Source organism: Lipotes vexillifer, unplaced genomic scaffold, assembly GCF_000442215.2.
Source record: "Lipotes vexillifer unplaced genomic scaffold, Lipotes_vexillifer_v1.1 scaffold121, whole genome shotgun sequence".
In the NCBI taxonomy this organism is placed as follows: Eukaryota; Metazoa; Chordata; class Mammalia; order Artiodactyla; family Lipotidae; genus Lipotes; species Lipotes vexillifer.
Genome location: NW_006773122.1, coordinates 879229 through 891114, shown reverse-complemented (window position 1 = coordinate 891114; position 11886 = coordinate 879229). Strand labels below are relative to the sequence as shown.

Genomic DNA, 11886 nt, shown 5'->3' with positions numbered 1-11886 from the left:
AAGGACTTGGGCGAACGAAAACATGACGGCCCAGCAGTGACGGTTCACAGCGTGAGCTCAGAAACAACAGCCCCGCCCCTCCCTCGCACTCCGGCCCCGCCCCGCCCCGTACTCGACCCGCCCCTTTTCTCCTCAGGCTTTGCCTTCGCCACTGAAGGCGTGGCCTGTCGCCCAAGGGCGAAGTGCGGGGCTAAAAGAGGAACCTTTGGGGGGGGCGGAGCCGGGAGAGCTCTGTCCAATCCCCGGCTCCGAAATCTCAGCTCCGGAGGGGGCGGAACGCACGAGGAAGTGGGCGCACTCAGCTTTGCCTAGCAATACACAGCTTTGCATAACCAATACAGGCAGACATTTAAAGGCGTCGTAGCCTCCACGAAACTTGTAGTTAACCCGGTGAGGACCTACCCTTTGCGATGAACCCTCTGATGCAGGCTCCTCTCCTCATCTCCCTGGGCTTGCTTCTCGCCGGCCCAGCGGCTGCTGCACGCGTCTTCTCGAACCGGGTGAGCATCCTATCCTTTAGGAGGCTGCTTCCAGCATCCCAGCCCAGCTTGGGATGTGCGGGCTGGGGTGGGATATGGTGGTGGCCTCTCCGGTCTCCAGAATTACTTCTTTGCAGCAGAGCCTCCCAGAGTCACTAACTGTGGGACTCTGAGTGGGTCCTTTGTTCTCTGCGGGTTTCAGTTTCCCCATCTGTACAGAGGGGTGGGCTGTAAGGCTTTGCTCTGCTCCAGACTGTTTTGGAAGGGTTAATCTCAGTCCCGTCTGTACTCCTGTCCTCTTTCCAAACGTCTGAGTGAAATTTTACGGAACTGCAACACCAAGGCTCTAATCCCAGGCCCAGAGACGCAGCCCCGTTTACGTGCCCTCTCTTTTCCGCCAGGAAAATGCCTGGTACCTTTCCCCTCCCCTCAGTACTGCTCTGAGGCTCTGCTCCTCCTCGTGGGTGGGTGGGTTTGAGAGGCTTTCCAGGCCAGAAGGTCCATACTTGCTCCTCTGGCGACAAAGGTGCAGCCCTGCTCCTGGGTGTGAGGCATGGAGAGGCAACAGCCTACACGCTTCTCCCTTATCTTCTCAGTTACCCTGTGCTCCAGACCCTGGGGAAGGGGAAGTTCTGTCATTCTGAGAAGTAGAGAAGCCTAGTTCCATGGCCTCTTTGCTGCATACCTGGGAGCCAGACACTTAGTATCTCTGGCAGCAGTCAAAGAGAGAGGCCCAGCCTAGGTCCCCTCCTGCCAACCTCCTTGGAAATATTTGTCAGAGCCAGGAACAGGGCGATGTGAGGGAAAGTGGGATAGGACTAGGAGGCTTGGCTTCTGATTCCTCCTCTGTCTGTAATCCATGGGAGTGGCGTTTGGGTTCCTTAAGCCTTGGTCTCCTTATCTGTACAATGGGCTGGATAGTGCCAACCTGCCTTTCTTTGATGGTTGTGGGTGAAGGGAAATGCTTCCATGGATGGAAAAGCTCTTATATCTTAAACTCATAAAGTGATAGAAGCCAGTGGGTTCGGCCTCACCCTGCCCCAGGGGCGAGGAGTCTATTTTGCCTATTGAATGGAGGAGCAAAGAACTCTTGGCCTTATAGGCCCAGAGGGTTCACAGTTAGTCCCTGAGTGTAGGTTGAGAATGTTTCTCTTGGCTCCAGGTCTGACCACTATGAGGTGGTGTGGCTAAGTCTGGAACCAGTCCTACATCCCCACTCTCCTACATGTCTTGGCTGTGGATGCTGTCCCAGACCAGAGGGTCTTACATTGGCAGTTTTAGAGAGGCCATGAGACATCAGGGAGTTCACCCACCTTACCCAGCCCCATAGAGGATAGGGCACTCATCTGAGATTACACAGCAAGGGGCACTTTCCATTCTTATCTGCTATCACCAGGTCTTCTCTGGGCTCCTGTGATTCGGAACCCTTACCCTGAAACCCTGGGCCACATGAAGGCTGTGGGGTGATAGTGAGTGTTTGAGCATCAGGAAACCGGGAGTTCCAGTTCCTCCAATAGCATTAACCCGGTCTCATGACCCTGGGCTGTGGTAATGCTTAGATAAAAGGGGAGAATGTCTAGCCCCAGGCTGGGTGCAAAATAGGTACTTAATAGACTCTCTGATAACTGTCTAATGTCATTTATTGTGCACATACTATGTGCTATGTGTTGAGCCAGGTGCTTTGCTCTTTATTTCCCTAATAAACTTTTTTAGGGGAGTAATTTTATAGTTACAGAAAAGTTGCAAAGACAGTACAGAGTTCCCACACACTCCTCACTCCGTTTCCCCTAATGTTAACATCTTGTATTACCATGGTACATTTGTCAAGACTGAGAAACCAACATAGGCACATTACCACTAGCTAAACTCTAGACTTTATTTGGATTCTACCAGTTTTCCCATTAACATCCTCTTTCTCTTCCAGGATCCAATCTCGGGCACCACGTTGCATGTGTTGTCCTGTCTCCCCAGTCTCCTCTGGTCTGTGACAGTTTCTCAGACTTGTGTTTTCATGGCCGTGACAGTGTTGAGGAGTTGTGACCTGTACTTTCTGTATACAAACTTCTCACTCTTACAGTAGCCCTGTAAGAAGATATAGTTATGCCCATTTAATATATGAGGAAATTGAGCCTCAAGAGGGGTCAACTGACGCATGTTCTCAGCTAGTGAGAGTGGCTGAGGTATGGTTTTAATCCAGGTCTGTGATTTGGACCCATATTTCTGCCTCCACAGCTGTGCCTTTGCCCTCTGCCATACGTTGCCTCTTCCCACACGTTAGCCTAGGCTGGGATGACAAATATCTGGTGCCAGGCCTGCCCTTAGTGGGCATTGCTAACACATCATGCTTCCTTTTCCGGATGAGACTGGACTCAGCTGCAGAATTCACTGCGACAGAAGCCTCTAGTCAGCCATCGAGAAACCACCTTGTTAAGTCTCCCCAGAGCCTGAGGGAAGGAGGAGCGGGGTACTCTGGACACTTCCTCCAGCCTGGAATCAATCCTCGCTGTGAATCAGACTGCCTTGGAATTTGTGAAAGCAGCTCTAGAAAATGGCTAGTCCTCCTACCCACCCTCCAGCCCAACTCTTAATCCCAGCCATGCTTTCATTTGATACTGGCCTTCTAACTGATCTCCCGTGTTCTAAACTTGACCCTCTGCAGTCCATTCTCAACCATAAACCAGAGCATGGCCCTCTCCTGCAATGGCGTTCCATTGCACTTATAGGAAATCCAACCTCCTGTGGATGACCTATGAGGTCTGGCATGAATTAAATGACCCTGCCACCCCTCTAAGCTTACTTGGGTGCCTCATTCACTACGTCTAGCCCACTGGCCTTGTAGGGCCCAGAGCAGCTGAGCATCTTGCCAGTGCGGGGCCTTTGCCCATGTTCCCTCTGCCTGAACATTCTTTCAGTACTTGCATGGCTGACTCCTCATCCTGCAGGATTATAACTTCCTCATCACCCTATTTAAGTGAGTCTTTTGTTACTCTCAACACGACCCTCTGTTTGTTTCTTTTATAGCACCCAGAGATCATAGTGGGTAATAGTTATTTACATTGGACTGTAAGCTCCTCACCGAAGGGCAGGCACATTTCTAATCGTCTACCTCTATGAACAGCCCTTGGCCCCGGGCCTGTGATCACTGCTTCATGAATATCTGCGGAATGGATGTTGAAGGAAACATTTGTTGGTAACTACCCTGTCTAAGGGGCTGTGGGGAATGCAGGGATGAATCAGGCCTTTCTTAGTCATGGCCCAATGCTTCATTCCAAGGGACAGAAGCCCATTTCAAGAAGCCCAAGTAAAGGGAAGTTTATTCCAGGTATACAAGGAATCTCATGGAACTAATGGCAGGAAGTGGTGGCTGGGATGTCTAATGGCTATCGTTTAGGGAGCCAGCTCATGCTTTGTGCCTGGCATTGTGTTATGAGCTTTATGTACATGCTCTCACCCTCGCAACAGGTCTGGGAGGAAAGTAGAAATGACTGTACTTAACAGATGTGGAAGTTGCAGCTCCAAAGGGGAAACTGGCCTGTAGAGTCACATGATATGGTGGTTGAGCTATGATTTCAAGCCATGTCTACCAACTAAAGCCTTGATTTACCTATATCTTAGTCTAAAACCATGCCCCTGGCTGTTCCCCCTCGCTGCCTATTTAGATAGGGGGCCGGAGGCAGGGGCGACTGTTCTCTTTTCCACAGACCAGCAGAGCCCTTAGCTCTTGTCCCTTTGGCTTGGTCATGAGTCTAGGTGTTCTGGCTCTGATTCAAAGCTTATGACCCCATGACAGCTCAAAGCCCAAAGGCCTCTGAATGATTTTGCCTCTGTCTCACTTCCCAAATTGGAGGCAGAGAGAATCTGTCCGCCTGGCCTGGGTTAAGTATTCTCTTTTGGCCCACCTACCTGTGGCTGTGTTGATGACAGGGGTCAACTTGGGGACGTGATACTGGCAAGTTTTCCTTCTAAGATGGGATGTGCGTGGTGGGAATGCTGAAAGTCTCTCGTAGGTGGCCTTCAGGGGGCTGGGAAAGGTGTGAGTGGGTGGGCAGAGTCTGCACGGTATAGGAAGTGCTGAAGATCATAGACAGGGTTCTGTGGGAGTGGGGAGTCAGTGGTCATGTGTAGTCGGACACGATGGTGGAACCAGGAATCAGGAGACCTCTTGGGGGATGTGGAGGAAGAGGAGGAGATATGGCTTAGCAGAGGGGAGGGGAAGGACGTGGGGTGCGGGACAGGGCAGGGCATGCGCAATGGGAGTTAAGAAAGCACTGGTTAGGATTGCGCAAGTTTCTTCACTAGGGATTGTTCATCAACAGATGGCCCACTGGAGATCTTTTCAGGTGTGTCCTAGTCCCTCCCTGGGCTAATTGTGCCTCCTTGAGGGTAGGGTGTTAGATGTTGTTATGCTTCCCACTGTGTTTTGTGTTCCCTATTGTTCCTGGCCCTGGATTGGGCCTGGGCTGTGACGTGAATAAGGTTCTGGGCATGGGCTGCAAAGCCGAATCCTCCAAAAGCCTCCCTCTAAGGAGATGCCAAGACGAGTTGGAGAGGAGTGGGGAGCAGGGAGGTGAGAGATCAGAGAAGGTATCTACTAAAGGTGGATATGGTTAGTCTCCTATTTTGAAGTTCAAGGTCTGTGATTCTGTGCTCTATAGTTCACAGCACGCTTTTGGGAGGTTGTCTTTTAGTTTAGTCCTGCCTATGAAATGGGTAGGACCGGTGTTACTCCAGGTTTACAGATGTGGAGTTGCAGATGAAGCTCATAGAGGGCAGGTACCTCGCCGACGGGCACACTGTCAGTAAACTGCTCTGTTAATCCTTCTAACCTGTGACAGTTCCTTGTGTCAACTTTTCTTTCCTCTTCTTTTCTTGCTGCCTTATTGTCCTTAGCTCTCCCAGGTCAGTAGCTTTTCCTGGGATAACTGCGATGAGGGGAAGGACCCTGTGGTGATCAACAGCCTGACTGTGGAACCTGACCCCGTTGTCATTCCTGGGAACATGACCATCAGTGCTGAGGTCAGGACCACTGCGTACCTCAAAGATCCTCTGAAGGTGAGCCCAGGGGTGGGCAGGGTCAGGGAGGTGCTGGAGGGAAGGTGCTATGGGCCAGAGGGAGGGCCCTGAGGCATGTATGCTCAGGGAACTGAATAATTTTGGAATCCTGGAATCCCAGAGCAGCAAAAGAAGCATAGATTTGTTAAATGTCCTTTCATAAGTTTATTTGCCTTTTGTATTTTTGTTTAGGAATAACCAGTTCATTCATGCCTGTTGCCTGTTTTGGGGGTGGATATTTGCATGTTTTCATACAGAACAATAGAAACTTTCTATGTATCCATTGCAACTCCATATATTGTAGTCCTTTCCTCACTGGTTTGCATTGCTACCTTTATACCATATTATTATTTCTTTAAATATTTATTTGTTTATTTGGCTGCATCAGGTCTTAGTTGCGGCATGCGGGCTCTTCATTGCAGGGCACGGGGCTTCTCTCTAGTTGTGGCATGTGGGCTCCAGAGCACGTGGGCTTAGTAGTTGTGACATATACTGTATTCTTGTATGCCTTCAGCCTGTCCTGGTGCAGATCTCTTCTGGCACCAGTTTCCTTTTGACTCTTTAAAAGGATTTCTGATTTGGAATCTGTGTACCTGAAACTACCCTTCGACTTGGTTAATCACAGCCTCTACCTCATACATTTCTCTGAGCGATTACTGAGTTAATAACACGGATAGTTCCTTGCACAGGGCCTGGCACACGAGACCAGCTCGGTACATGTTAGCCCTTGTTAATATTTCCGTTAGTATCAACCTCTTCCTGTGGCTTCTTTGACCCAGACAGAGTCCTGTACGTGCAAACAGCTCTCGGGCTTTGCTTCGCCCAGCACCTCTTCCCAAGTCCTCTCCAGGCTCGGTCACTGCATTTTCTTTAGCTGTGCTTCAGGTGATTTTCTACCAGGGTCACATTTCTACACTACCTCCACTGAGTCTGGAGCAAAGAGCTCTTTAGCGAGCTGGCCATCATGCTTGCTTTCCTGCCACTGCCATGCAAACTGCAGACGTTTCCAAGAACACTGATGCAGTACAACTGACTTGGAAGGAAAAAGCTGGTGAACTCCTTTTTCTTCCCCCAGACTTTTTCTGGCTTCTTTGTAGGCCATTAAGATGGGTCCCCCCCCCACCCATTTTCTATTATAGATCTTCCTCAACTTACGTCCCAGTGAACCTAGCATAAGTTGAAAAATCTCGTTAAGTCGAAAATGCACTTAATACACCTAACCTACAAAACATCACAGCTTAGCCTCGCCTACCTTAACCACACTCAGAACAAGTACATGAGCCTACAGTTGGGCAAAATCATTTAACACAAAGCCTATTTTATGATAAGGTGTTGAATATTGAATACTGTACTGAAAGTGAAAACCAGAATGGTTGTCTGGGTACAGAATGGTTTAAGTTGTTTACCCTCGTGATCGCATGGCTGATTGGAAGCTGTGGCTTCCTGTCACTGCCCAGCATCACCAGAGAGAATAGTACTGCATATTGCTAGCCCTGAAAAAGATCACAATTCATAACAGGAAGTGCAGTTTCTACCGAATGTGCATTGCTTCTGTACCATCGTAAAGTTGAAAAATTGTAAGTTGAACCATCGTCAGTCTGTACTTTATTACCTGTCATAGATTTGGGCCATTGAGCTTTTAAAAATTGGACTCAGATTCCCACTGCCCCTTCCCTTCCTCCTACATTTCTCTTATGTATATAGTTTTGATTTGGTTCCTTTATCTTTTTAGGGTATGTGCATACTAGCTATTAAATGAAAGCCTCTCACCACTTGGGTAGGAGAAAAGATGATGAGTCTCTTTTTACAGATAAGGGACACTGAAGCTCAGAGAAGGATACAACTTGCCCCAGGTCAGCATTCAAGGCTGGTGTCCTTATCTGTCTAATGTTTCCTATTCCTGAGCTCTTTCTGGCAGGGAGGTGGAATTAATGCTTGGAGTTTTAGCAGGGGAGTATGCCAGGATTTTCCCCTTGACAGCAAAGACCCCCGCCCCCCAGGAGAGCTGCTAGGACGCAAGCACTGTATGAGCCTGAAGGGGTTACTGGGGCCCAGAGAGGAGTGACTGGTCCAGGCCACGCACCTGTTAGTGGCAGGAGAGAAACCTCCTCCTCTTCTGACCTTGCTGAAGTGAAATTTCTTCAATCAAAAGTCCCATTTGGGGCTTCCCTGGTGGCACAGTGGTTAAGAATCCGCGTGCCTGGAGCCTGAGCTCTGCAACAAGAGAAGCCACTGCAGTGAGAAGCCCGGGCACTGCAACGAAGGGTAGCCCCAGCTCGCCGCAACTAGAGAAAGCCCACGTGCAGCAATGAAGACTCAACGCAGCCAAAAATAGATAAATTAAATAAATTAAACAAAAAATTAAGGGGAAAAAAAAGTCCCATTTGGAACCTGGATGGACTTGATGCCAGCTACAATTTTTAGAAGTTGGATGCGCCAGATTCTGTGAGCCATGGGCAAGGTTAGAGTCTGTCCAGGAACACCTTTTTCTTTTGATGTGTTCCACAGGATTTGGCATAATTTAGAACTCCCTTCTTTGAGCTCTCAAGTTCCAGCCTCTGAGACCTTGGTTTCCCCATCCTCAGGAATTGTAAATTGCTACCACATTTGGCATGTACACTTATTTCAGGCTTTTAGACACGTAGCTTTCAGCTTTACCTTTTTTTTCCCCTCTAAAGTCCTGTACCTGCAATGCCCCTGCCTGAGCCCTGTGATTGAGATATAACTGCCCCTTCCCTGATCTCATCAAAATGTCTCCCCTTCAAGTCAGTTGCTAACAGTGGGTCTTTTTTTTTTTTAATTAATTTATTTTATTTTTGGCTGCATTGGGTCTTTGTTGCTGTGTGTGGGCTTTCTCTAGTTGTGGCGAGCGGGGGCTACTCTTCGTTGCGGTGCATGTGCTTCTCATTGCAGTGGCTTCTCTTGTTGTGGAGCACAGGCTCTAGGAACGTGGGCTTCAATAGTTGTGGCATACAGGCTCAGTAGTTGTGGCTTGTGGGCTCTACAGCGCAGGCTCAGTAGTTGTGGCGCACAGGCTTAGTTGCCCCACGGCATGTGGGATCTTCCTGGACCAGGGCTCGAACCCGTGTCCCCTGCACTGGCAGGCAGATTCTTAACCACTACACCACCAAGGAAGCCCCTATCAGTGGGTCTTTATCTAGAGCCTTGTGTGCCTAGCCCTGAGCTAGAGGCCAAGAGAAAAGTCATTGTTTTCAACTTGCCAGAAACTTGGACTCTTAGGATGTTAGAATTGGTAGGTCTCTTCAAGATCATGAGATCCAAATACTCCATGGTCAAGGTGGAGGAGCAGAGGCCTGAGGGGGGAAGGGACTTGCCCAAGCGCCCTGGTGGGTACAGGGATCATGATTCCATTACCCGTCAGTGCCTCTGTCTGTCTTGTGGAACCAGGTGCCATGACACAGGGGTTTATTTAGGTTGAGCTGTGGAGGTGCTAAGGTAGTCCTGGAATAGAGGGATTGATGGTCCCTTATTACTCAGCTTTGCTTGAATTTTTTTTTTTTTTTTTGGCCACGCCACACGTCTTGTGGGATCTTAGTTCCCCAACCAGGGATTGAACTCAGGCCCATGGCAGTGAAAGCACCAAGTCCTAACCACTGGACCACCCAGGGAACTCCCCCTGCTTGCTCTTCTGAGCCATATGAACAAGTAGACTGAGAACAAGGACTGGAAAATCAGCCATGGTTTGTAATCCCCAAACGGCAGGCATGGCTGTTGCCTTAAGTTCGGGGTGCCCCCACTGAGTACCTCCTGTGCTGTGCTTGTCCTGGCTGGGGGAGGCCTGGCTCCTGGTGGATGCAGCCCCACAGGCTTCCAGTGTGGTGGGAGGAGCCCAGGCAGGACTTGGTCCCCGCTGGTCCCCTCAGCTGGGTGTTCTTTCTTGTTCAGGGCGGAACTGGCTCAACCATTTTCATTGGGGTGTTAGCAAAACAAGGAGGGGTATGGAGGGGAGAAGTCCAGCAGGAAGTAATTTTTGGATTTCAGGCACTATGCTAAGTGTTTGACAGGCATTGTCTCACTCAGAGGGACCTTGTGAGAGAGGCAGACACTCTTACAGTATCCCATTTTGGAGATAAGGGAATGGAGACAGAAGAAATTCCCCAAGGGCACAAGAGTAGGAAGTGGCCCAAGTTGCATTCTCTTCCAGGCCCTCAGCTCTTTCTAGGCAAAGGAGTTGAAGCAGGCTTGGCAGGAGAGGAGACAGGAGGGCTGGGAGGGGACCGTGCATGACTCGGGGTGGGGAATAACGTGTGGGTCAGCAGAGTGGGATGAGGCAAATTTGAGTTTGTCCACTCAGGATACAGGCTGCGTGGACTTATCCCTTCCACCTGGACCTGGATCCTGACACCTGGGGCAGTTGGAAGACTGAGTCCACAGCCTGGGGAGCCAGCCTGAGCCCAGCAGGCTCAAGGGGAATAGTGCCCGTCCAGGATTTGTCTCTTAGAAACAAAAGCCCTGAATCAAGTGTTGGGGGCTGGGATTCATAGGATGCTGTGATATTACAGCCGAGAGTGGTTTCCTGCCATTACACCCACAGAGAATCCTCCTGCCCTTTCCCGACACTCTTCGCTGACACCTTTGGGGGGATACAATCGTGGTCCCTAAGGCACCACTCATTTGGCTCTTAGGCAGCTAATACTTAGTGAATGCTTAGCCCGTGCCAGGCACAACTGGTCAGCCCCCACCTCCAGAACAGGAGCAGAATCGTGGCAGCATAGAGGTGTGAGGTACTCACAGATCTCCCCATCCAGCTTCTCTCTGGGTGCAGGAGTCCTTTTGTAGCTTCCCCAACAGGGTCCAGGCAGCCCATCTCTTCTAGAGGTAGTTCCATCTCTTGTAACTTCACTATGATTGTTCAGATCTTCCTAATAGCAATCCCAGAATGATCCCTCTGTAAATTCCTGTTGTTTTCACTTCTGTCTTCTGTGGCTGTACAGAGAAAATAGGATCCAAGAATAGCAGATGGGTTTCATCTTGGTAACCAACTCCAATCAGTTGGTGGTAGCTGCCTGAAGTCCTCTGAAGGAAAAGGTTCTGCAGCTAAGATTGGGCTGAGAAGGAAAGTCTAGAAGCAGTGCCACAGTTAGCCAATTAGCAGTTAGATGACAAGTGCATTTCAACTTCAACCAATGGGTAGTGACGACCTAAAGAATTATAAGACTGTGTGGTTCAGTGCAGGGAGAAAAAAGTTACATTTGATTATTAATGTCAGCCATGGGCACAGGAAAGGGTAGTGTTGGAGCACGTGCCACAATACTGTCATTTCTCGATCAGGATATCTCCCAGATCCCAACCAATTAAAAACTCTGTTAAAATAAAAGGCTGACCTTTTAAAGAGGCAGAGGAACTCGTATGTTTGCCTTGGAATTTTACACTTTCTCCAACTCTCTCACCAGGTGGTACTAACTCTGGAGAAGGAAGTGGCTGGCTTTTGGGTCAAAGTCCCATGTATGGAGCAACTTGGCAGCTGCACCTACGAGAACTTCTGTAATGTGCTTGAAGTGTTAACTCCCGATGAGAATCCCTGCCCAGAACCCCTGCACACCTATGGGCTTCCCTGTCACTGTCCCTTCAAACAAGTAAGTATAGGGAGGGGAGAGCATTCCCACCACGACTAGAGTAGAGACATGGGGTTTGGAGATGTTCTCTTGCAGACCTGGATGTCTGTGGGTGTAAATTGATATGATCTATCCTGAATCACTTATCTTTTGGGGACCTCGGTTTATCCAACTGTGAATGGGAGACCTGAAGCTCGATCTGACCTCTGGTGTCCTTTTGCTATCACATTCTATGATCTACATGGCTCTTAGGAGAGTGGGAGGAGGGGCAGTTTGCACCTGCAATCCTAGAGGTCACTCCAGGTGAGGGTCCCATCTGTAGGCTCTCACTGACCTGTGGTCCACTGCCTTTCCCACAGGGTACCTACTCACTTCCCAAGTCTGACTTCTTCCTGCCTGACCTGGAGCTGCCCAGCTGGCTCAGCAGTGGGAACTACTGCTCGAAGATCATGCTAAGCATCAACGGGGAGCATCTGGGCTGTGTCAAAATCTCCGCCTCCCTAAAGGGCAAATAAGGTGGCACCTGCCACAGCAGAATGAAGGGGATGTGAGGAAGGCATCCTCTTCTTCTGTCTTAACGTTAGCCAAGGCCAGATTCTACTCTCCGTCCTTTCTCAAACCCCTTTCTACAATGATGACACTCCCCCGCTGAAAGTCATTTTATGCCACCTACAAAATTTTTAGGTGTGGGCCAGCAGCCCTAACCTAACGGAGGATGAGCCTCGTGGTTTTTTGGGGTTTTTTTTGGGGTTTCTTTTTGTGGTATGCAGGCCTCTCAC

The 11886-nt window shown here is 49.5% G+C and overlaps 1 protein-coding gene across 1 annotated transcript; it reads left to right on the top strand.

Moving 5' to 3' along the window:
- The first annotated feature begins 410 nt into the window (after positions 1-410).
- On the top strand, positions 411-11622 carry GM2A (ganglioside GM2 activator). The gene is made up of 4 exons (XM_007448030.1): positions 411-500; positions 5370-5531; positions 10946-11128; positions 11467-11622. Exons 1-4 carry the CDS (start codon positions 411-413, stop codon positions 11620-11622), a joined length of 591 nt encoding a protein of 196 aa, XP_007448092.1.
- Positions 11623-11886: the final 264 nt, after the last annotated feature.